This window comes from Oryza sativa, chromosome 2, assembly GCF_034140825.1.
Source record: "Oryza sativa Japonica Group chromosome 2, ASM3414082v1".
Taxonomy (NCBI): domain Eukaryota; kingdom Viridiplantae; phylum Streptophyta; class Magnoliopsida; order Poales; family Poaceae; genus Oryza; species Oryza sativa.
The window spans coordinates 4,489,641-4,506,507 of NC_089036.1; the positions used below are offsets into that span (position 1 = coordinate 4,489,641).

The window sequence follows — 16,867 nt, forward strand, 5'->3', positions numbered from 1 at the left end:
AATTATTTAACTGACCAGTACGAAATAGCTTGAGCATATACTGATCAGATTATTTTTTAATTAGTATTATATTGTCTAAAAAAACACATCAGAATATACAAGACTTATGTAACAATCACCACATCACCACTGCATTTGGAAAGACGCAAGAACAGGGAATTTTTCAGGAAAACAGCGTGTTTTCTCCTTGAGATTTCCTGTGGAGATTCTGTCCCAAATAGTGCCTATATATATGACAGAATGACACATCAACCGATTGAGACTTCTTCTCTCTTATAATTGAAATGAAATTAGGAGAAAAAAATTAAGTTTGATTGTGACAACTGACAAATCCACTAATTAATTTGAATCTTTAATTTCATCTATATGCATGTATCCCTCACGAAAAAGAAACCATCCAACATATATCATCATCCTCCAGAGCACATTGGTTTTATGAGGAAAGAGAAAAACACATCCAAAGTTAATCTCTTATGTTTCCCCTTAAAGATATAATGAAAGTACAACTTCTTGTCTCTGCATTAACGAGAGAATGCACACAATCATTACGCTGCCATGATCTAATAAAGATGCCAATTGCCAAAATAAATTAGATCACATCTAAAGTTTCTCTAGTTAGCAAAGTGTTTTTTTTCCCTGGATTGATTATTATTTTTGTTCTTCCATGTATATATATATCTCACTTGTGTAGGAGAGACATATATTATATGCCCTAAGATTATATCCTGAGTACATAATCACAAATGCTTGCTTTGTCCAGAATATTTGTTGGATTGATGCCCTAGAATTGATAGGTTTTGGCCTATGTTCTATCTAATTAATTTATGCCACTTTTCTCACCCTAAAAAAATGTTCTAATTAATTTGATTTGATATACAGGATCGAAGCTAGGTGATCTTAGCTAGTCTATATAGAAAACGCAAAGTTACACATTTAGAATCTCATTTATTTAAAGAGTAGTGTTCCTATATCATGGTATATGTCATTGTAGCTTGGTAGCTAAATTAATTGCAATGGTGTCATGAACTTGACACAACATAATCCATAATTCAAGGATGCATGCATGCCTCTACCATGCATGCATCTAGCTAAAAGCTAACATGGATCACTAACTAGTTGTAAACTTGTAATTAATTAGGCCCCATTAATCTCCATCTAGGTTAACACATTTGCTAGGAGAGATGCAAGCTAATGATAGGACATGGATGACTGCAGAGAGATGTGAGAGATAGCATTAGCTAGGTCCTACATTATTAGATAAGCACAAAGATATATATTTTATGCCAGGGCTAGCTTTGCATGCCATCATACACAAGCGCACACACACACACTTGTTAATCCTCCTAATGATCAAATCAAGCTCTCACACAAGCTATTATACAAAAGGCCACCATTGTTTCCTTCTGATGCTTACTTTGCATATCACCCATTAACCAATTACTTAATTACTTAATTGTTTCTCCTCCCATGGCCCCCACATGTAATACACACAACCTGCCACTCTCATCCCTAACCTGCCAACCTATGTGTATAAATTCCCAGCTCCTTCCCTCCCATCTGAGAAGAAAGCAGCAGCAGCAGAGAATTCATCACCCAGCAAGATCAGTCAGGATCAGCTAGCTAATAAGCTAGCTACAAGCTTGATTAGTCACAAAACCACAAGACAATTAGCTAGAAGTATATACTGAGATGGGTGAGGAGGAGAAGATCATGGCAGCTGGGAAGAAGATGGTGAGAGTGAGGGAGTTCATCATGGAGAAGGACTTACCGGCGGTGGAGGAGCTCGAGCGCCTCTGCCAGGCCGGCCTCTCCGGCGACAACGGCGCCGGCGGCGGCGGCGGCAAGAAGAAGAAGAGAGGCATGTCGCTCTACGCCGAGCAGATCGGCGACCCGTTCGCCCGGGTTCGCCATGCTCCGGACCACGTCATCCTGGTAATTAGCTACTCCATCCGTTCCAAAATATAAAAATTTAGGACCAGATGAAATATGTCCTAGTACAGCGAATCTCGACAGGCAGCCTGACACTGTGTTGTTGCATGCACTGTGTTAATCTTACAGTGATGTTCTTGATGTGATTAGTTGCTTGGGCGTGCGTAATTAATGCGCTGTCATTGGCTGCTTTGATCTGTGTATAGGTCGCTGAGTGTGGAGACGAGGTCGTGGGAGTGATCAAGGCGTGTGTCAGGATGGTGACCAGAGGCAGCAGCAGCAGCTTGAGGAAGACGAAGACGAAGACGAACAAGTTTGTCAAGGCGGCGTGTCTTCTTGGCCTCAGGGTGTCGCCGTCTCACAGGTGATCGATCATCCACGCCGCCATGGACGACCATGCATGCGTGTCCAAGCTAAGCTTTGTAGTACGTGCCATGGCGATGGCGATCGAGCTAGCTGGTGCTGACGACGACGAGGTGTTCGGTCTTTTGCAGGAGGCTCGGGATCGCGACGGAGCTGGTGCGGAGAGCGGAGGAGTGGTGCGCGGCGAGGGGCGCGGCGTACGCGACCATGGCGACGACGGCGTCGAACGCGGCGTCGCTCGCGCTGTTCCAGGGCCGGTTCAAGTACGCGCTGTTCCGGAAGCCGCGGTTCCTCGGCCACCCCGTGCACCGGCACCGGGCGCGCGTCCCGCGCGCGCACCGCGTGCTGCAGCTGCCGCCGCCGCTCGCCGCGGCGGCCTACGCCGCGCTGCTCCCCGCGGCGGCGGCGGCGCCCGAGTTCGTCCCCGCCGACCTCCCGGCGCTCCTCGCGCACAAGCTCACCCGCGGCACGTACCTCGCCGTCGAGCGGAGCCCCGGCGCCGGCGCGCCGTCGTCGTTTGCGGTGCTCAGCGTGTACGACGCCACGCGCTCCCTCAGCTTCCGCGTCGGCGGCGCGCCGCCGCTGCTCCGCGCGTCGCTCGCCGCGGCGCGCGCGCTCGACCGCCGCGCGCCGTGGCTGCGCGTCCCTTCCGTCCCCGACGTCTTCCGCCCCTTCGGCGCCTACCTCCTCTACGGCCTCCACATGTCCGGCCCGGCGGGCGCCGCGCTCCTCCGCACGCTCTGCCGCCACGCCCACAACGTGGCGCGCAACAACCCGGCGTGCGCCGTCGTCGCCGCCGACGTCGCGCCCGACGACCCGGCCGCCGCCGCCGTGCCGCACTGGCGACGCTTCTCATGCGACGAGGACGTCTGGTGCATCAAGAAAATCACGTCCGTCGCCGCCAACGGCAATGCCGCCCCCGCCGCCGGCGACGACGACGACTGGACGACGGCGCCGCCGTCGTCCGTCCTGTTCGTGGACCCTCGGGAATTCTGAAACTCCATTCAGTTTTGGTATTCTGACGACGTTGTAAATACATCACCATACATGACGTGTGTGAGCTGCAAGCTTTGCAAATGGATGCAAAAAAAAAAAAAGAAATTCATTGCAAATTTGCAGCTTGGAATATAGATAAAAAAAAATTACACCCCAATAGTGTAGTAAGTTCAATTAGCACTTGCCTCCTACTAAGTCTAAACCCTGAAGATTCCATCATCAAAATGGACCAGATTAACTGTGTAACAAGAGAAAAATAACACATGTGCAAATCACAGATTCAGACAGCCTGTGCTTGGGTCCTCTCTTGCTGTCATCAATCAGAAAATTCAAAGGGAACAATTACATCTGAAGAATTCTCTGGTCTGAAAAAAAAAAAGAACTATCATTGACTGAATGAGTAAAGTTTCAGAAAGCAAAGGATAATAAAAAATGGGTGTGATTACTTATATTGTAGCAATTTTTTCATCTTGCACAAGATCACATATGATATATTAAATTCATACATCCCAGGATTTTTTTTTAAAAAAAAAGAAACTTTCAGACATCAATTTGATGGGGCCAGTTAAACTAAGTCCATAGAAGAAAAATATCCATTTTAGGATCACATCGTACCAACCCCATATGGCATGAAAAGGAACTCAAATTCTAATCAGTAGGCCCTGGACAAGGCCCTCATAAACCTAATCATAACTTGGATTTTCTTCAGACAATAATACCAGATACAAACAACATACAAACAAAAGAACAAATAATTATGTTCATAACCTAGTGTCCTCCTATTTTTCCTCTAAAACCTGGATAAGATCATAAGAAGCAAAGTCATGACCACTGACAGATTGATTCCTCTAGCATCGTCCACAGAGTGTAGCCAAGAATAGCAAAGAAAAACAAGAGATAGTTTGGAGGAAATGAAATAACCTGTATGAAAGATACTAGATAACAATATGATGTTTAAATGGTTAGGAATACGATATCAAACAAGCGAGGAAATGCGATGGTCTAAGGGGAACTACATGACATTTTTTTTTCACCGGGAGTAAGGGAGTATTAGTAGCGACAAAAGGACATAAGGGAGTATTAGTAGAGACAAAAGGACAAGTTTAAAAGTCAACATTGAGGTGCATATAAATCATTTTCTTAGTGACATCAGAACAGAATAAAAGATATTCTGTTTGTATCAAGACAAAAGTGCAATTGTTTATGTCAGATGTCATGTAAAATTTATTCAAACTATTCAAAGAACATTCTTTGATATTTTTTGGTCTAAAGAACTAACATAAATAGGAGGCTACAAATTAAAGACACAAAAGCATATTTGTTGTTGGCTCTCATATGCAGACTGAGAATAACTTATGACTAGGTCCTGACACCATACCTAAGCCTAATGAAGACCGCAATGTGGACATGGAATACGCATAATCATTCCAATCTGCCTGCATGAAACTATGCGCTGAATTCTAGATTTCTAAAAACTACAATTTGCCAGAGATAAAAAAAAACGTCCAATCAGCTAGTGATCCACTTGAGCAAAGAAGAAAAGATCTTATTAGAAAAGTTAGACAAAAAAGAAGATGCAACAACAATACCCTTTAATTGGCCTTGCTGGTGCATGAGGAATGTACTGAAGTTAAGAAAGCAAATGACTAGGAAAAATAGTAGATTTGCTGGAAAGAATCAGGAAAATGAGAAGGTGCCAAGGTGGCACCAAGTCATCATTAAAGAAATATTATACAGTGGATGATAATGTTTAGTCCCAAGACATTGTAAATTATGCCCAAACAGATAAATAAACTATTTTCTGAAACAGTAATTTACTAGAGAAGACTACTCACAATAATGCAAAAATATATACCACTGGTACTCAAACTCACCACCAAAACAACTCCCCTCCTGTCACATCCCACTTCATCTGTCTTGACACAACGTGGAGCGATGAAATTAGATCAGTGGCAGTCAACATTAAGAAAAGAATGAAAATAGTTCAGTGGCAGTCAACATTAGGAAAAGGATAAATTATTTCATAAACCACCTACGCTGTCAAAAGCAATGCCTGTCAACTAAGTTTGGAATGCCTCATATCTAGTCCTGTCCAGTCAGCATTCAACATGTTTAAACCAAGTTGAACAGTAAACAAGAAGCACATTTGATGCTGATATTCATATCGCAGGGCATTTAACGACAATATAAGTCTCCATCAGGAGGCAGGACGATAGTCCACATGAGCTAACCTCTAATCAACTGTGTGCTTTAGCTATGAGATATGGAACAAAAGTAACCGGAGGACTTTCCAGCACAAGGAGTTGCCGGCGCTAACTCTGCTAGCCAAGATAAAGGAGGAAGAAAAACATGGGGGTTGGCGGGCGGAAAAAATCTCGCCGCCTGGTTGACAATGTAACTGCCTATAGTTAGGGCCACGGCCCTGTTTTTTTTTTCCTGTACCTTATCCTTTTTGTACAGTTTTCGTCTCCTCTATTCAATGAAATTGGCAGCCTCGTCGATTCGTTCAAAAAAAATAAATAATCAACTGTGTGCAATTTTCATTTGCATTTATATTCATCAGTTAGACCAGGGCAGGAAGGCCACCCATGGAATCACATGAGAAAACCACATGAGAGAAGTCACCTCTACGAGAGGTGAAATCTTGGAGCAGAGAGGAGGGGAAACGGACCTGGATGCTGGGCTTGGCATTGCCGGTGGCGTCGCTGCTCTCCTCTCCACCCTCCGGGCTCCTCTCCGGCGGCGGCGTCTTCCGCAGCGAAGACCTGCATCCCCGGTGCGATCCAAGCTTCGACCGCCGCCGCTGCCATGGCCGTTGCTGGTCGGAGAAGAAGGGGGGAGACATGGAGGCCCAGGCCCAACAAGAGTACGGCCCAATTTAAGGAGGAAGAAAAAACTTTTTGGCATTTCAATTTGCTGTCCACATCATGCAGGAGGATGGAATGGATAATTGGATATGCATATCAAATCAGAAGCAAATTCAATTGCCTTGTACACAACTCAGATGAACAAGTTGAAATATTTATTCAAGAAAAACTTAGTTGATGTTAAGGGAAGCTTGAACAGAAATGCTACTACCAAGAAGTAGCACAAAACTATGGTGATATAATAACAGGAGTTACAGATTGTTACAGAAACTGGAGTTGCAGCATCTTTGCTGGGAATTCACCAGGCCCTCAGTATCAGCCACCACAGTTAGGTAGGATGAACCTTTTGGGTTGCAGATCATTGCCATCAATCTATGGGCCTGTTTGGCACAGCTCCAGCTCCAGCTCTACCCCTCCTGGAGCTGGAGCTCAGCCAAACAGTTTCAGCTCCACCAAAACTGGGAGTGGAGCTGGGTGGAGCTCTCTCACAAAATGAACTAGAGTTGTGGAGCTGGGTTTAGGCAGCTCCACAACTCCACTCCAGACCCAACTCTTGGAGCTAAATTTAGGAGTTAGAGCTGTACCAAACAGGCCCTATATGTCTCAGCTCCGAAAACGGAGATGAAGAAAGATCCAAGATACAGTACCGGAAATTCTACAGCAAGTCACCGCTGTTAGCTGTTCTTGATGGATTTCCTCATGCCACATTCAATAAGTCTATTTATATGTGCTTACATAATTGTGTTCATCATATTTGCAGCTGAAAATATTTTGGCGAATCAGTCAAGACGGCGGAGAAGATACTCAACTTCAACATCCTTCGTCAAAGGCATTACCCACAGATCATATAGCTTAGATAGCACTTCAGGATTAACTTTGCACTCACTGTCACCTGCATTGCCTTCTTGCTTGTCAGCATTGTCCTCCAAAGTGACATTCTGACCAAATATCCTGGCCTTCTTCTCTACTCTCCTTTTCACCTTCTCTTCAACCGCCTTGAATGTTAGCAGATTCATCAGAGCCTTGGTATCCTGTTGAAAAGAGAGGGATATAATAAATTAAAGATCAGCTTCAAAAAATAAATTAAAGATTTAAAGGCCCAATGCTAGCAGCCTAGCAGGCAGTTCCTACCAAGAAATGGAGTGTATGCAGGAGTTAAACATCTAACACATGAAACTAAGTAGAAGCTAGATAAGAATGAAGCTAATCAGAATAAGACCAAGGAGTATTCACAATTTCTATAAATCAACCGTTTATTGCAAGATGTTTAAGAAAATTTGGTGTAGTGAGTATGAGATGTTAACTAAAAACAACCTTTGCACGGATTAGTGGACTATAATCTTGGGAAGCATCTTTGAACTTCACCTCAGCAACATATTTACCAATATGAATTCTTCTTGACAGGGCCTACAAAGAAATGATCAATACATTTCACAGATATACACTGATTGGAAACAATTTACCATTAATTTGCAATAATTTGTGCAAATTTTGCTTTCGCGTGCTGAAAGATTGAAAGAACATATCCTAGTAGCAACTAGATTTATGTTTTTTTTAAAGAACGACCAAATTGATGGAATATCTAAAAGAAACAATAAACACAGAACATGTACCTTCAGACATGCAAAATCTAATGCAACTGTTTCTGCATAGTTACCATCATCTCCATCCACAGTGAATAGTGGAAGCAACTCGTTGAAATACATCTTCCATATTGCATCATTCACACTGACTGATGATGCAAAAGAGTGCAAAACCTAACAACAAAGCAATAAAAACTCAGAACCTCAACAATCATTAGTCATCAGTTCATTGTAACTAATATTGTAAAGCTTAGTATTTACCTTTGGGTAATCTTTGGTAGGAAATAGAGGTGAAGGGAGATCTTGGGGAAAGAATGGAACATCTTCTGGCTTTTGGTATTGTCCGGCCTATCAGATTTCACAGATGTAATTAGATTCTGTAGAGGGATGCTTGGAAATGGTAATATGCTAATATCTGACTGTCAACATAGCTATACCAATGCTGTATTTTATGTTGATTGATTTTGACAGTTTTAATAGGATGCTGGATAAGATATACAAGTTGAAAAATAGCATAACAAAATTTCCCATTTAGTAAAGTACAAGAAAAATAATAGTAAATCATTTATGTTTTCTATTATTAATAGGGGATGGTACGGTTCAAACTTTTTTTCTCCATCGTCACTATTTTTCCCTTCTGATCACTTTCACTTGTTGAATGATCCGTAAATGGAAGTGCCTTTAAAACACATGATTTACCTACACATGTAGCATAGCCATTCTTTTGTTAATATAAATCTCATCCGATACTGTGTGTCCGTTCGAGGTACTCAAAATGAATTCGTCAAGCCAACATAAGCCGCAATGCCGCATGATTACCAGAATGGACATATCAGCATCTTACCCTCCGATGCTATCTTTCAATTCATCATGGTACAGTGGAGACCAAGGTAGATAAACTACTGCCAAAAAAACAATGTGGTAACGAAATACAAGCCTAGCCTGTAAGATCTGTGTGACTGAATTTCACATACGAATTCCTCAGCCATGAGTTTACTAATCACTAAGGTGACTGAATAGAAAGATTGGCCTCAGAAATTTCACCAGGCAAAAAAAAATCTTCCTGTACAAGTTCATCATGGCTATGCTACACTACAACATGGTATAAAAAGGATCGATTTTGGTAAAGAAAACGTAAGGGGATCTAGTTGGGCAGGATACTGAATCATGAATCAATGGGGAGTCAAGACTCAAGAACAACGAGAGGTGGCGGGCTTACCTTGGCGTGCAGAACCTCGGCTTCCCGGACGAAGAACTCGGCGAGGGATCGGCCGCCGGCGGCGGCGGCGGCCGCGTATGCCGGCGCGTTGCGCGGGCGCCTGGCGCGCTCGATGAGGGCGAAGACGATGGAGTCCTCCTCCCGCACCAGCGCGTCGCGCACCGCCGCCAGGCTCAGCTCCGCCTCGCCCATCGATGATCTCTCGATCCGCCCTGTGATGACTGATGAGCTCGCGAGCTAAGGGAAAGCTGCTGCTGCTGATCCTCCACAGCTCCACTCTGCTTTGCCAGTGGTGCCACTCTCCTAGGGGCCTCTTTGGCTTTTTTCGTATTAAGCCAAAACGACTTATTAAAGAATAAAAATAAATTTATAGGTAAAACTTTTATATATGTGTTCTTGGTGACTTAAAAGTCAATGCTGAAAAAGAAATTACGTTAAAAATATCTCAAAATCAATGTCAAAATTAAGTTTAAAAATTTAAATTTTTGCTTTTTCTTTGGCTGAATAGGTCATCCGATGGGAGCCCTAGTGTGTTGTTCACATGGCAGCGATTTTTTTATTTATTTGTTCAAACTTTCTAATAATTATTTATCATCTCTTATTATAAAGTTGTAACCCACTAACTACTAAATATTAATATGCAAAGATGTCATATCACTATCCACTAACAATCATTAAATTTAAACATCATGCAAACATGCTATATTATCTATAATTTTATAATTTATTAAATTTTTAGAGCTTTCAAAATGCAAGCGTGTTAAATCATCATCCCACATAATTCATATTATATTTCAATATATATCTTCATTATTTTTATAATATGCTATGTACCTATATAGTTCATCCTCTCTTAGTTAATGTTATTTCTTTTTTCTCTGATTAAGTCATATATCATATCAATTATTTTTAGTGCTTAAAAGATTAATCTATGGTCCAACTTATCTCTCATTTTCTTCTCTCATTAATCCATATCACCTTAATTAATTTTAGCCTTTAGATGATTAATATACTGTCCAAACTATCTCAACATTTTTCTACTTTCATAAAATCATAGCATCTTACTTTTACATTTGAATTATCATTCTATATATTATTTAAACTTAAATTATCATAAACCATGTTAACTTACATAATCTTATGTTGTTTAGCTATTTGACACATTATTTTTACTTATTATTATCCCCGCAGCAACGCGCGGGGTTTCAACTAGTTTAAAAAACAAATTCCCCCAAAATACTTATTTTTAAATCTGACTTTTTTTTTCACACTGAAGTAGTCAGCATAAAACTGACACGTGTTATTTTGCCACGTCAGGATAGTGTGGCAAAATGTTCATATTTTTAAAAATAAAATTTGATATGTTTATTTTTAATATTTAAAAGGTAAAATAAATTCGGGAAAGAAAAAAATGAGGCACTTTTCTGGTCTTTGCCACTAGTACTCACCAAAGTGACCAAAGTATATATAGTAAACCAAAAAAGCCAACCAACAAACATCTGGATGATGTTTCCTTCACTGTCAGCGCCAAGCACTGAGAATTTGAGTCTGAGACAGCACTCCAACCAACCAAATCATTCTCCGCCAAATCAAAGGTGCACTTGCGGGGACCTGGGATTAGGGGGGCTTGTGGATTGCATCCATTCTCAACCTTAACAACAAAAAGGAAAAATTGGTAATGGCAAAGTAGTAATGGGTCCATTTGGTTTGATGTCAAAAATATTGGCAAGGAACCAAACTTTGCCATTGTACTTCTTGGGGTCTTCCCATCCTATAGGATTTATTTGGCAAAGCTTCTCCTTTAGCTTCATCTCTCCTCTAGCTAAAACTGAACCAAACAATTTTAATTTCATCTAAAAGCGAAGTGGAACAAGCTAGAGTAATCTTAAAATAAACTAGAATGATAGAGTAGAGTTTGGACCACTCCACTGCTCCATTCTAAACTCCGCCCCTAAAATTATTTTTAAAATTTTAGGGCTACCAACACTCATAATGTAAATGGAAGTAGTTCTTTTTACGTAAAGTTAAAGGGACATCCATCCCTGTTAGGTAGGACCCACTCTCATGGGTGCACGTGTCAGAGACACGTATCCCTCTAACTTGCATCGATGAGTGTGTATATATTTACTATAATCATAGTACTTGCTCAGGAATAGATGAAAATGCCTTGAAAAGATGAACTGAGTAACAGTCTATTGGTCCCGTTAATAATTGGAATCAGGGTGCACGCATGTAGAAAGCAATGTTTCACTTGGGGCCAATAAGGAGCTAGGCCAATTTGTTAAGCAAATAATGAATTGTCGTTAAAAGATTTGGTAATTAGTTTCTCTCCGTTCCAAAACACATATAATGTTATTCTAGTACTTTGCACATGTCAAAAGGTTTAGTTTGGTTTAACTCGATCGCGTTGCTATCAAATCTTTGAAGTGTCCATACTTGAATAGTTTTTTGCATTACCAGAACTTGGTAGAGTGTGTTAGTTGGATGTATCACCAAATTGAGTTGATTCGACATTATTCCATTTGCTAAGCGCAAAAGTTTGGTATGATTGCTATCTGCTCTACTCAAATAATCCTTACCTACCTACTAATATTTCCTACTTCCCCGTCAAGAGAAAAAGCCTAACTTCTAACCATAAATCTGGACATAACCTATGTTCATATTTGTAGGCAGAACTTTTTTTTTTGGGAATAGGGTATATGTAGCAAACCAAATCAATCTTTTTTATTATTGAGTCACTTATCACTCTCTGATGATCAATCGCGGGCAAAAGAAAAAAAATGTTAGGGAGATAACTAGGAATAAAGGTCAAAATCTAAAAGAAATATCTGCTCCGCTCCCCCTTCAAATATGTCTGAAACACGGATATAGTATAGTTGTATAGAAATCTGATGGATATGAATGCGGATGCAAATAGAATGGTGTGAATAGGAATACGAATATAGTATCTCTAGATCCAGTGATCCAGATTATTAGATATTTCTACCGGGTTATCCGATAGGCCATATGCCGGATAATTTAAAATTGTCAACCCACGTAACCGCTAGATCTGGTTACATACAACACGAGCCATCACATCATTTATCAATTAACCTAGACTCCTTAGTCTGAGGCTCTTATCGTCTCATCTCACACTTGTGTAGCTACGTTTTTATATTATGGAGACTATGTATTCATGTTATTTAACATTTAAGTATATAGTTATTACGATATATTATCCATTAATTAATATAGTGTTGCCTATTGTATTGCTAAATTAATGTTATATTGATTATATATACATGTAACATCCAACAATTATAATCTGTTTTTGAACTGGGTCTTCACCGACTCCGACATCCGAAAGAAACCGCTCCACGTTTGTAGCTTGAAGTATGATAGTCTAACCATAGTGTTATGCGAAGATCATGCACTGCCTAACCATGTTGTGCTCCTCGAGTAGAAGGGACTACGCGCCGTTAAAAAAAATCATAATGTTGTAGTTATATTTTGCTATTTGACTGGTATGATGTACTTCCTCCGTAAAAAAAAGAGAGAGAATCTATTTTATACCACTGAGTTTTTTCGAGTTCAACGATTTGCCATCAATATTGTCGTTTTCTATAATATACCGTTGACTTTATCAATTGTTTTACAATACACTATTGGGCTAGGCCTTCTTTTGAAAAATACCCAAAATACCCTTATGGACATACAGTGTTAACAATTGATTTACCTAATTTGTTGTTTCAAAAAATATGAAAACTTTTATGTGGCCTCCTTACACAACATGGAAATTTGTATAGAAGTTTCAACTTTTTTATTCTATTTTTTATAAAAGATATAACTTATTTGTTATATGCTATATAAAATACCTTTTTATTGTTGTTTTTAATATAAATCATCTTTCATAACACTACATAAGATATTTTTGTGCTATTATGTCTTGTATAAGCAAATTCTCTCTCATATACCCCATAAAAATATTTTTTTTCTAAAAAATAAATATAAAAAAAAAACTTAAAACTTGTATATAAACTTCCATATTGTGTAAGGAGGCCACATAAAATTTTTATATTTTTTTGAAACTTTTTATGAGATAAATCAATTGTTAATCTTATATCTCTCTAAGGGTATTTCGGGTATTTTTGAAAAGAAGGTCCAGCCCAACAATGTATTGTGGACCAATTGATAAAGTCGTCAGTATATTATAGAAAGAGACAATGCCGATGACAAATTGTTGAACTCGAACAAACTCAGTGGTATAGAATAGATTTTCTCTAAAAAAAAAACCTACATTAAAATCAGATGTGGCAGTACAACATTCTGAAATTTTACATTTCAATATAGGTTAGGTCTTTTTGAATGAGAAGATTATAAGCGTGTTTTAAGGATGGAGAGTATGCTAATCTGGACATAGTTTATATCTAAGTTCGTAGTTAAAAGTTTTTTTTGAGAGTGTAGCTACTAAGTACTAGTAGCATGCAATTAATTAATTTGTTGGGCATGGCCCAACACACACACACACACACAAAAAGGGCTTGCTTGGTTCTGAGCCAATTTTTGCCCTACCAAAATTTTGGTAGTACTAAAATGTTGGCAAATTTCGATACTACCAAATTGAGTAGGAGTAGTATTCAATTTAAACTATTGTGGGTAAATTTGGTAGCAAACCAAACATGCACTTGCTATTATTGAAGTTAACAAAATTTTAGTAGGGTAATAAATTGGTATCAAACCAAACAAGCTCTAAAGTCAAACTTTTACTTGTATATCATGTAGAAAAGGACGAGAGGTTAAAAACAATTGCTTACGGGCATGCAAATAGTGTACTACTCCCTCCAGTTTTATTTTAATTGACGCTTTGGACAATGACACGCTCTACAAAATATACCTTTGACCCTATTTTTCTATTATAATATATACAATAAATAAATACTTGTTTATTTTTATTATAGTGTTTTGAAAGACAAATCTATATATGTTTTTCTAGTTTCTTTAAACTAAATATTTTTAAAGTTATTGATGGTCAACGTTATAAAAGTTTAACCTCAACATTGTCCAAAACGTCAATTATTATAGAACCAGAGGGAGTAAATCAGTACTAACATGCAATTAATTAGTGCATTGAAATTTGGCAAACACAAAAGTCAGCCACCTAGCACCAGCAATCGGATGTCATTAGAAAAAGTTAATTGGATCCATGCCACTATAATAAGAGGTTGAAACAATGGCGTCCACGTGTTGAATGTTGATAGTCTTACTAAAATTTGGTACTGCATAGTGTGGTTGAAATGTGTAGGTTGTACTTCCTTAGTTGTCCGACTTTTTTTAGTCAAACTTTTTACGTTTGACCAAATTGTTAAAAAATATACTAGCATTTGCAATACAAAACAAACATATTATCAACACATATTTAATATTAAATTTAGTGAAAATAATTTATTGTTGTAAATATTGCTATTTTTTTTATAAACTTAGTAAAACCTAAAAAACTTTGACTATTTAGGTTACCATCTTTGTCAAGTTTTTATAAGAGAGATTTTAGAATTACTGAACTTTGATAATGAAGACAGTTCTTATAACGTTTAAATTGTCACCTTGTTAATATTTCATAAAGCCAAAATAGGGTTGAGTTTGGCAACAAATTGATCAGCTCCTAATTACCATTCCGTATAACCTTACATTTGATGTGCAGCGTCAGATATGCAAATGGTAAGTATTACTACCTCCTTTTCATAATATAAATATACTTTTGTGGTTTTTAAATATATTTGGACATTTCATTAAAAATGCATAGAAATATTTGTACTATTTTTTTCTTTTCAGATTGGTAGTATGGGATAGCTATATTTTAAAATTATTAGGGGAATATTTGGGGACGAAGTTTCAGAACTAGTAGCATGCAATTAATAAACTTTTTGAAATTGTGCAAATGCAGAAGTCACATGTACCTGCTGCATTCGTCTGTCAAGTAGAGAAGGATGAGAGGCTGAAACAACAGCGCCGACGTGTCGTCTCTAATTACCACTCGTAAATTTTACCGATCTGATGATGCGGAAGTGCTAATCGGGGATCGATCGCTTGGGCACAGGGCTAGCGATCAATCCCCCTCCCTCCTAAACCTGATTTTCTTTTTTGGCACCACATTACTTTTCTATTTTAGTAAATTTATGCACCTAAAATTTATACACCTCAAGTTTATACATCTAAAATTTAGAGACCAAAAGTTTATATATCCGATTCAAATTTGAATTTGAATTCAAATATTTTTTTTATATATAGTATTTCTATACATCTAAAGTTTATAGATCCAAAGTTTATAAGTCAAAAGTTTACATGCCCGATTCAAATTTGAATTTGAATTATATCGGGATTCAAATTTGAATTTGAATTCAAATATTTTCTATATATAGTATTTCTATGCACCTAAAGTTTATACACCTAAAGTTTATAGATCCAAAGTTTATAAGTCAAAAGTTTACATACCCGATTCAAATTTGAATTTGAATTATATTCGTTCAAATTTGAATTTGAATTCAAATATTTTCTATATATAGTATTTCTATACATCTAAAGTTTATAAACTTTAGTTTATAGACCCAAAGTTTATAAGTCAAAAGTTTACATGCCCGATTCAAATTTGAATTTAAATTCAAATATTAGTTTATAGACCCAAAGTTTATAGGTAAAAAGTTTACATACCTGTTTCAAATTTAAATTTGAATTTGAATTCAAATATTAGTTTATAGACCCAAAGTTTATAAGTAAAAAGTTTACATACCCATTTCAAATTTGAATTTTAATTCAAATTTGTATAGTGTAGTAGTAAGAGAAGAAGGGGATGTAAAGTAGTAAGGGGGAGGGGTGGGTGATCGCTTGGGAGGGGAGGGAGCGATCACCCGCCCATTAGGAGTACCCGATCTGATGCGTATATTAGAGTTCTGTGACGCTAATGCATACTCCTCGGTCCTAAAATAAACCAATTTTTAAGATTTAAAATTATTTTAAAATAAATCAATTTATACCTTTTTACCTACCATTGGTTGGCAAATCAAGAATTGTCTTTTCAATGCCCCTCACCAACCCCCTCATCAATATAAGTTTACTATTAATTAAGGGCATTTTGGTCATTTGTCTCTTTTTTTTTCTTGTATCTATCTTGGGAAGTTTGTGGGAGTATGCAAGGATATTATTTTAACTTAATCAAATGACCACGTGCTCTAGTATTTTAAATAATTACTCGTAGTAATATCTGCGGCCATTATTAATTTGTTGGAGCTGTGGAAAGGGACGAAATTGCAACATCTAGCGTGAAGCAAACGAGTAGCAAAGCATAATAGTTGTTGGCATTATATTGAGCACATGACCCTTGGCTGCCAAATTCAATTTATAATTCTACTATAGCAATTGATTAACACGCTAAATAAGCAAGTACTACTACTACAACAATCCTAAAATATAACCTCTCTTTATGTTTTCTATCTAGCTATATAAAAACATTGATTCTTCTAATTTCTTTTAATATATAATTATTGTTGATACTGAATAATTGAATTAGCCATTTCCAAACAGATGCTACTCTTTCATAAAATACACTCCCTTCCTTCTAAACAGATTATGACGGATCCTTGTGATAATTTTGAACGGAGAAATATATAAGATACAAATTAGTACTACGAATGTAGACATACCCCTTATAAATATCAGTTTATCCAGATTCATGTAGATAGGTGATGCCTAATCCAATATTGTTTGCTATAATATAATATTATGATACTACCGAGGAAGTACTGTTTTGGCCCGTTTCCTTCCGTTTTCATGCTGGTCTCGAGTGAGAGTCGGTCGGTCAGAATTCACACTCTGAAACACACGCCGGTCGCCGTCGTCAACGTTGGTCTTGGGCACCTCGCGTTTCACACTTTTCTTCT

At 38.4% G+C, this 16,867-nt stretch overlaps 2 protein-coding genes across 2 annotated transcripts; one reads left to right on the plus strand and one right to left on the minus strand.

Annotated features, from left to right (window-relative positions):
- The first annotated feature begins 1,565 nt into the window (after positions 1 to 1,565).
- Positions 1,566 to 3,575, plus strand: LOC107276125 (acetyl transferase GW6a-like). Its single transcript, XM_015769448.3, has 3 exons — positions 1,566 to 1,932; positions 2,136 to 2,293; positions 2,424 to 3,575. Exons 1-3 carry the CDS (start codon positions 1,690 to 1,692, stop codon positions 3,286 to 3,288), a joined length of 1,266 nt encoding a protein of 421 aa, XP_015624934.1. The 5' UTR covers positions 1,566 to 1,689; the 3' UTR covers positions 3,289 to 3,575.
- Positions 3,576 to 6,734: 3,159 nt separating this feature from the next.
- On the minus strand, positions 6,735 to 9,213 carry LOC4328508 (chorismate mutase 2, cytosolic). The gene is made up of 5 exons (XM_015768148.3): positions 8,958 to 9,213; positions 8,000 to 8,086; positions 7,769 to 7,912; positions 7,470 to 7,562; positions 6,735 to 7,186 (listed from the first exon to the last, which is right to left on the minus strand). The coding sequence occupies exons 1-5, from the start codon at positions 9,147 to 9,149 to the stop codon at positions 6,935 to 6,937; spliced, it is 768 nt and encodes a 255-aa protein (XP_015623634.1). The 5' UTR covers positions 9,150 to 9,213; the 3' UTR covers positions 6,735 to 6,934.
- Positions 9,214 to 16,867: the final 7,654 nt, after the last annotated feature.

Coding starts and splice junctions, on each gene's coding strand:
- LOC107276125 (XM_015769448.3), top strand. CDS start 1,690: ATGGGTGAGGAGGAGAAGATCATGGCAGCTGGGAAGAAGATGGTGAGA. Junction 1,933..2,135: donor CTCCGGACCACGTCATCCTG/GTAATTAGCTAC, acceptor ATCTGTGTATAG/GTCGCTGAGTGTGGAGACGA. Junction 2,294..2,423: donor AGGGTGTCGCCGTCTCACAG/GTGATCGATCAT, acceptor GGTCTTTTGCAG/GAGGCTCGGGATCGCGACGG.
- LOC4328508 (XM_015768148.3), bottom strand. CDS start 9,149: ATGGGCGAGGCGGAGCTGAGCCTGGCGGCGGTGCGCGACGCGCTGGTG. Junction 8,087..8,957: donor CCGAGGTTCTGCACGCCAAG/GTAAGCCCGCCA, acceptor GAAATCTGATAG/GCCGGACAATACCAAAAGCC. Junction 7,913..7,999: donor CTACCAAAGATTACCCAAAG/GTAAATACTAAG, acceptor CTTTGTTGTTAG/GTTTTGCACTCTTTTGCATC.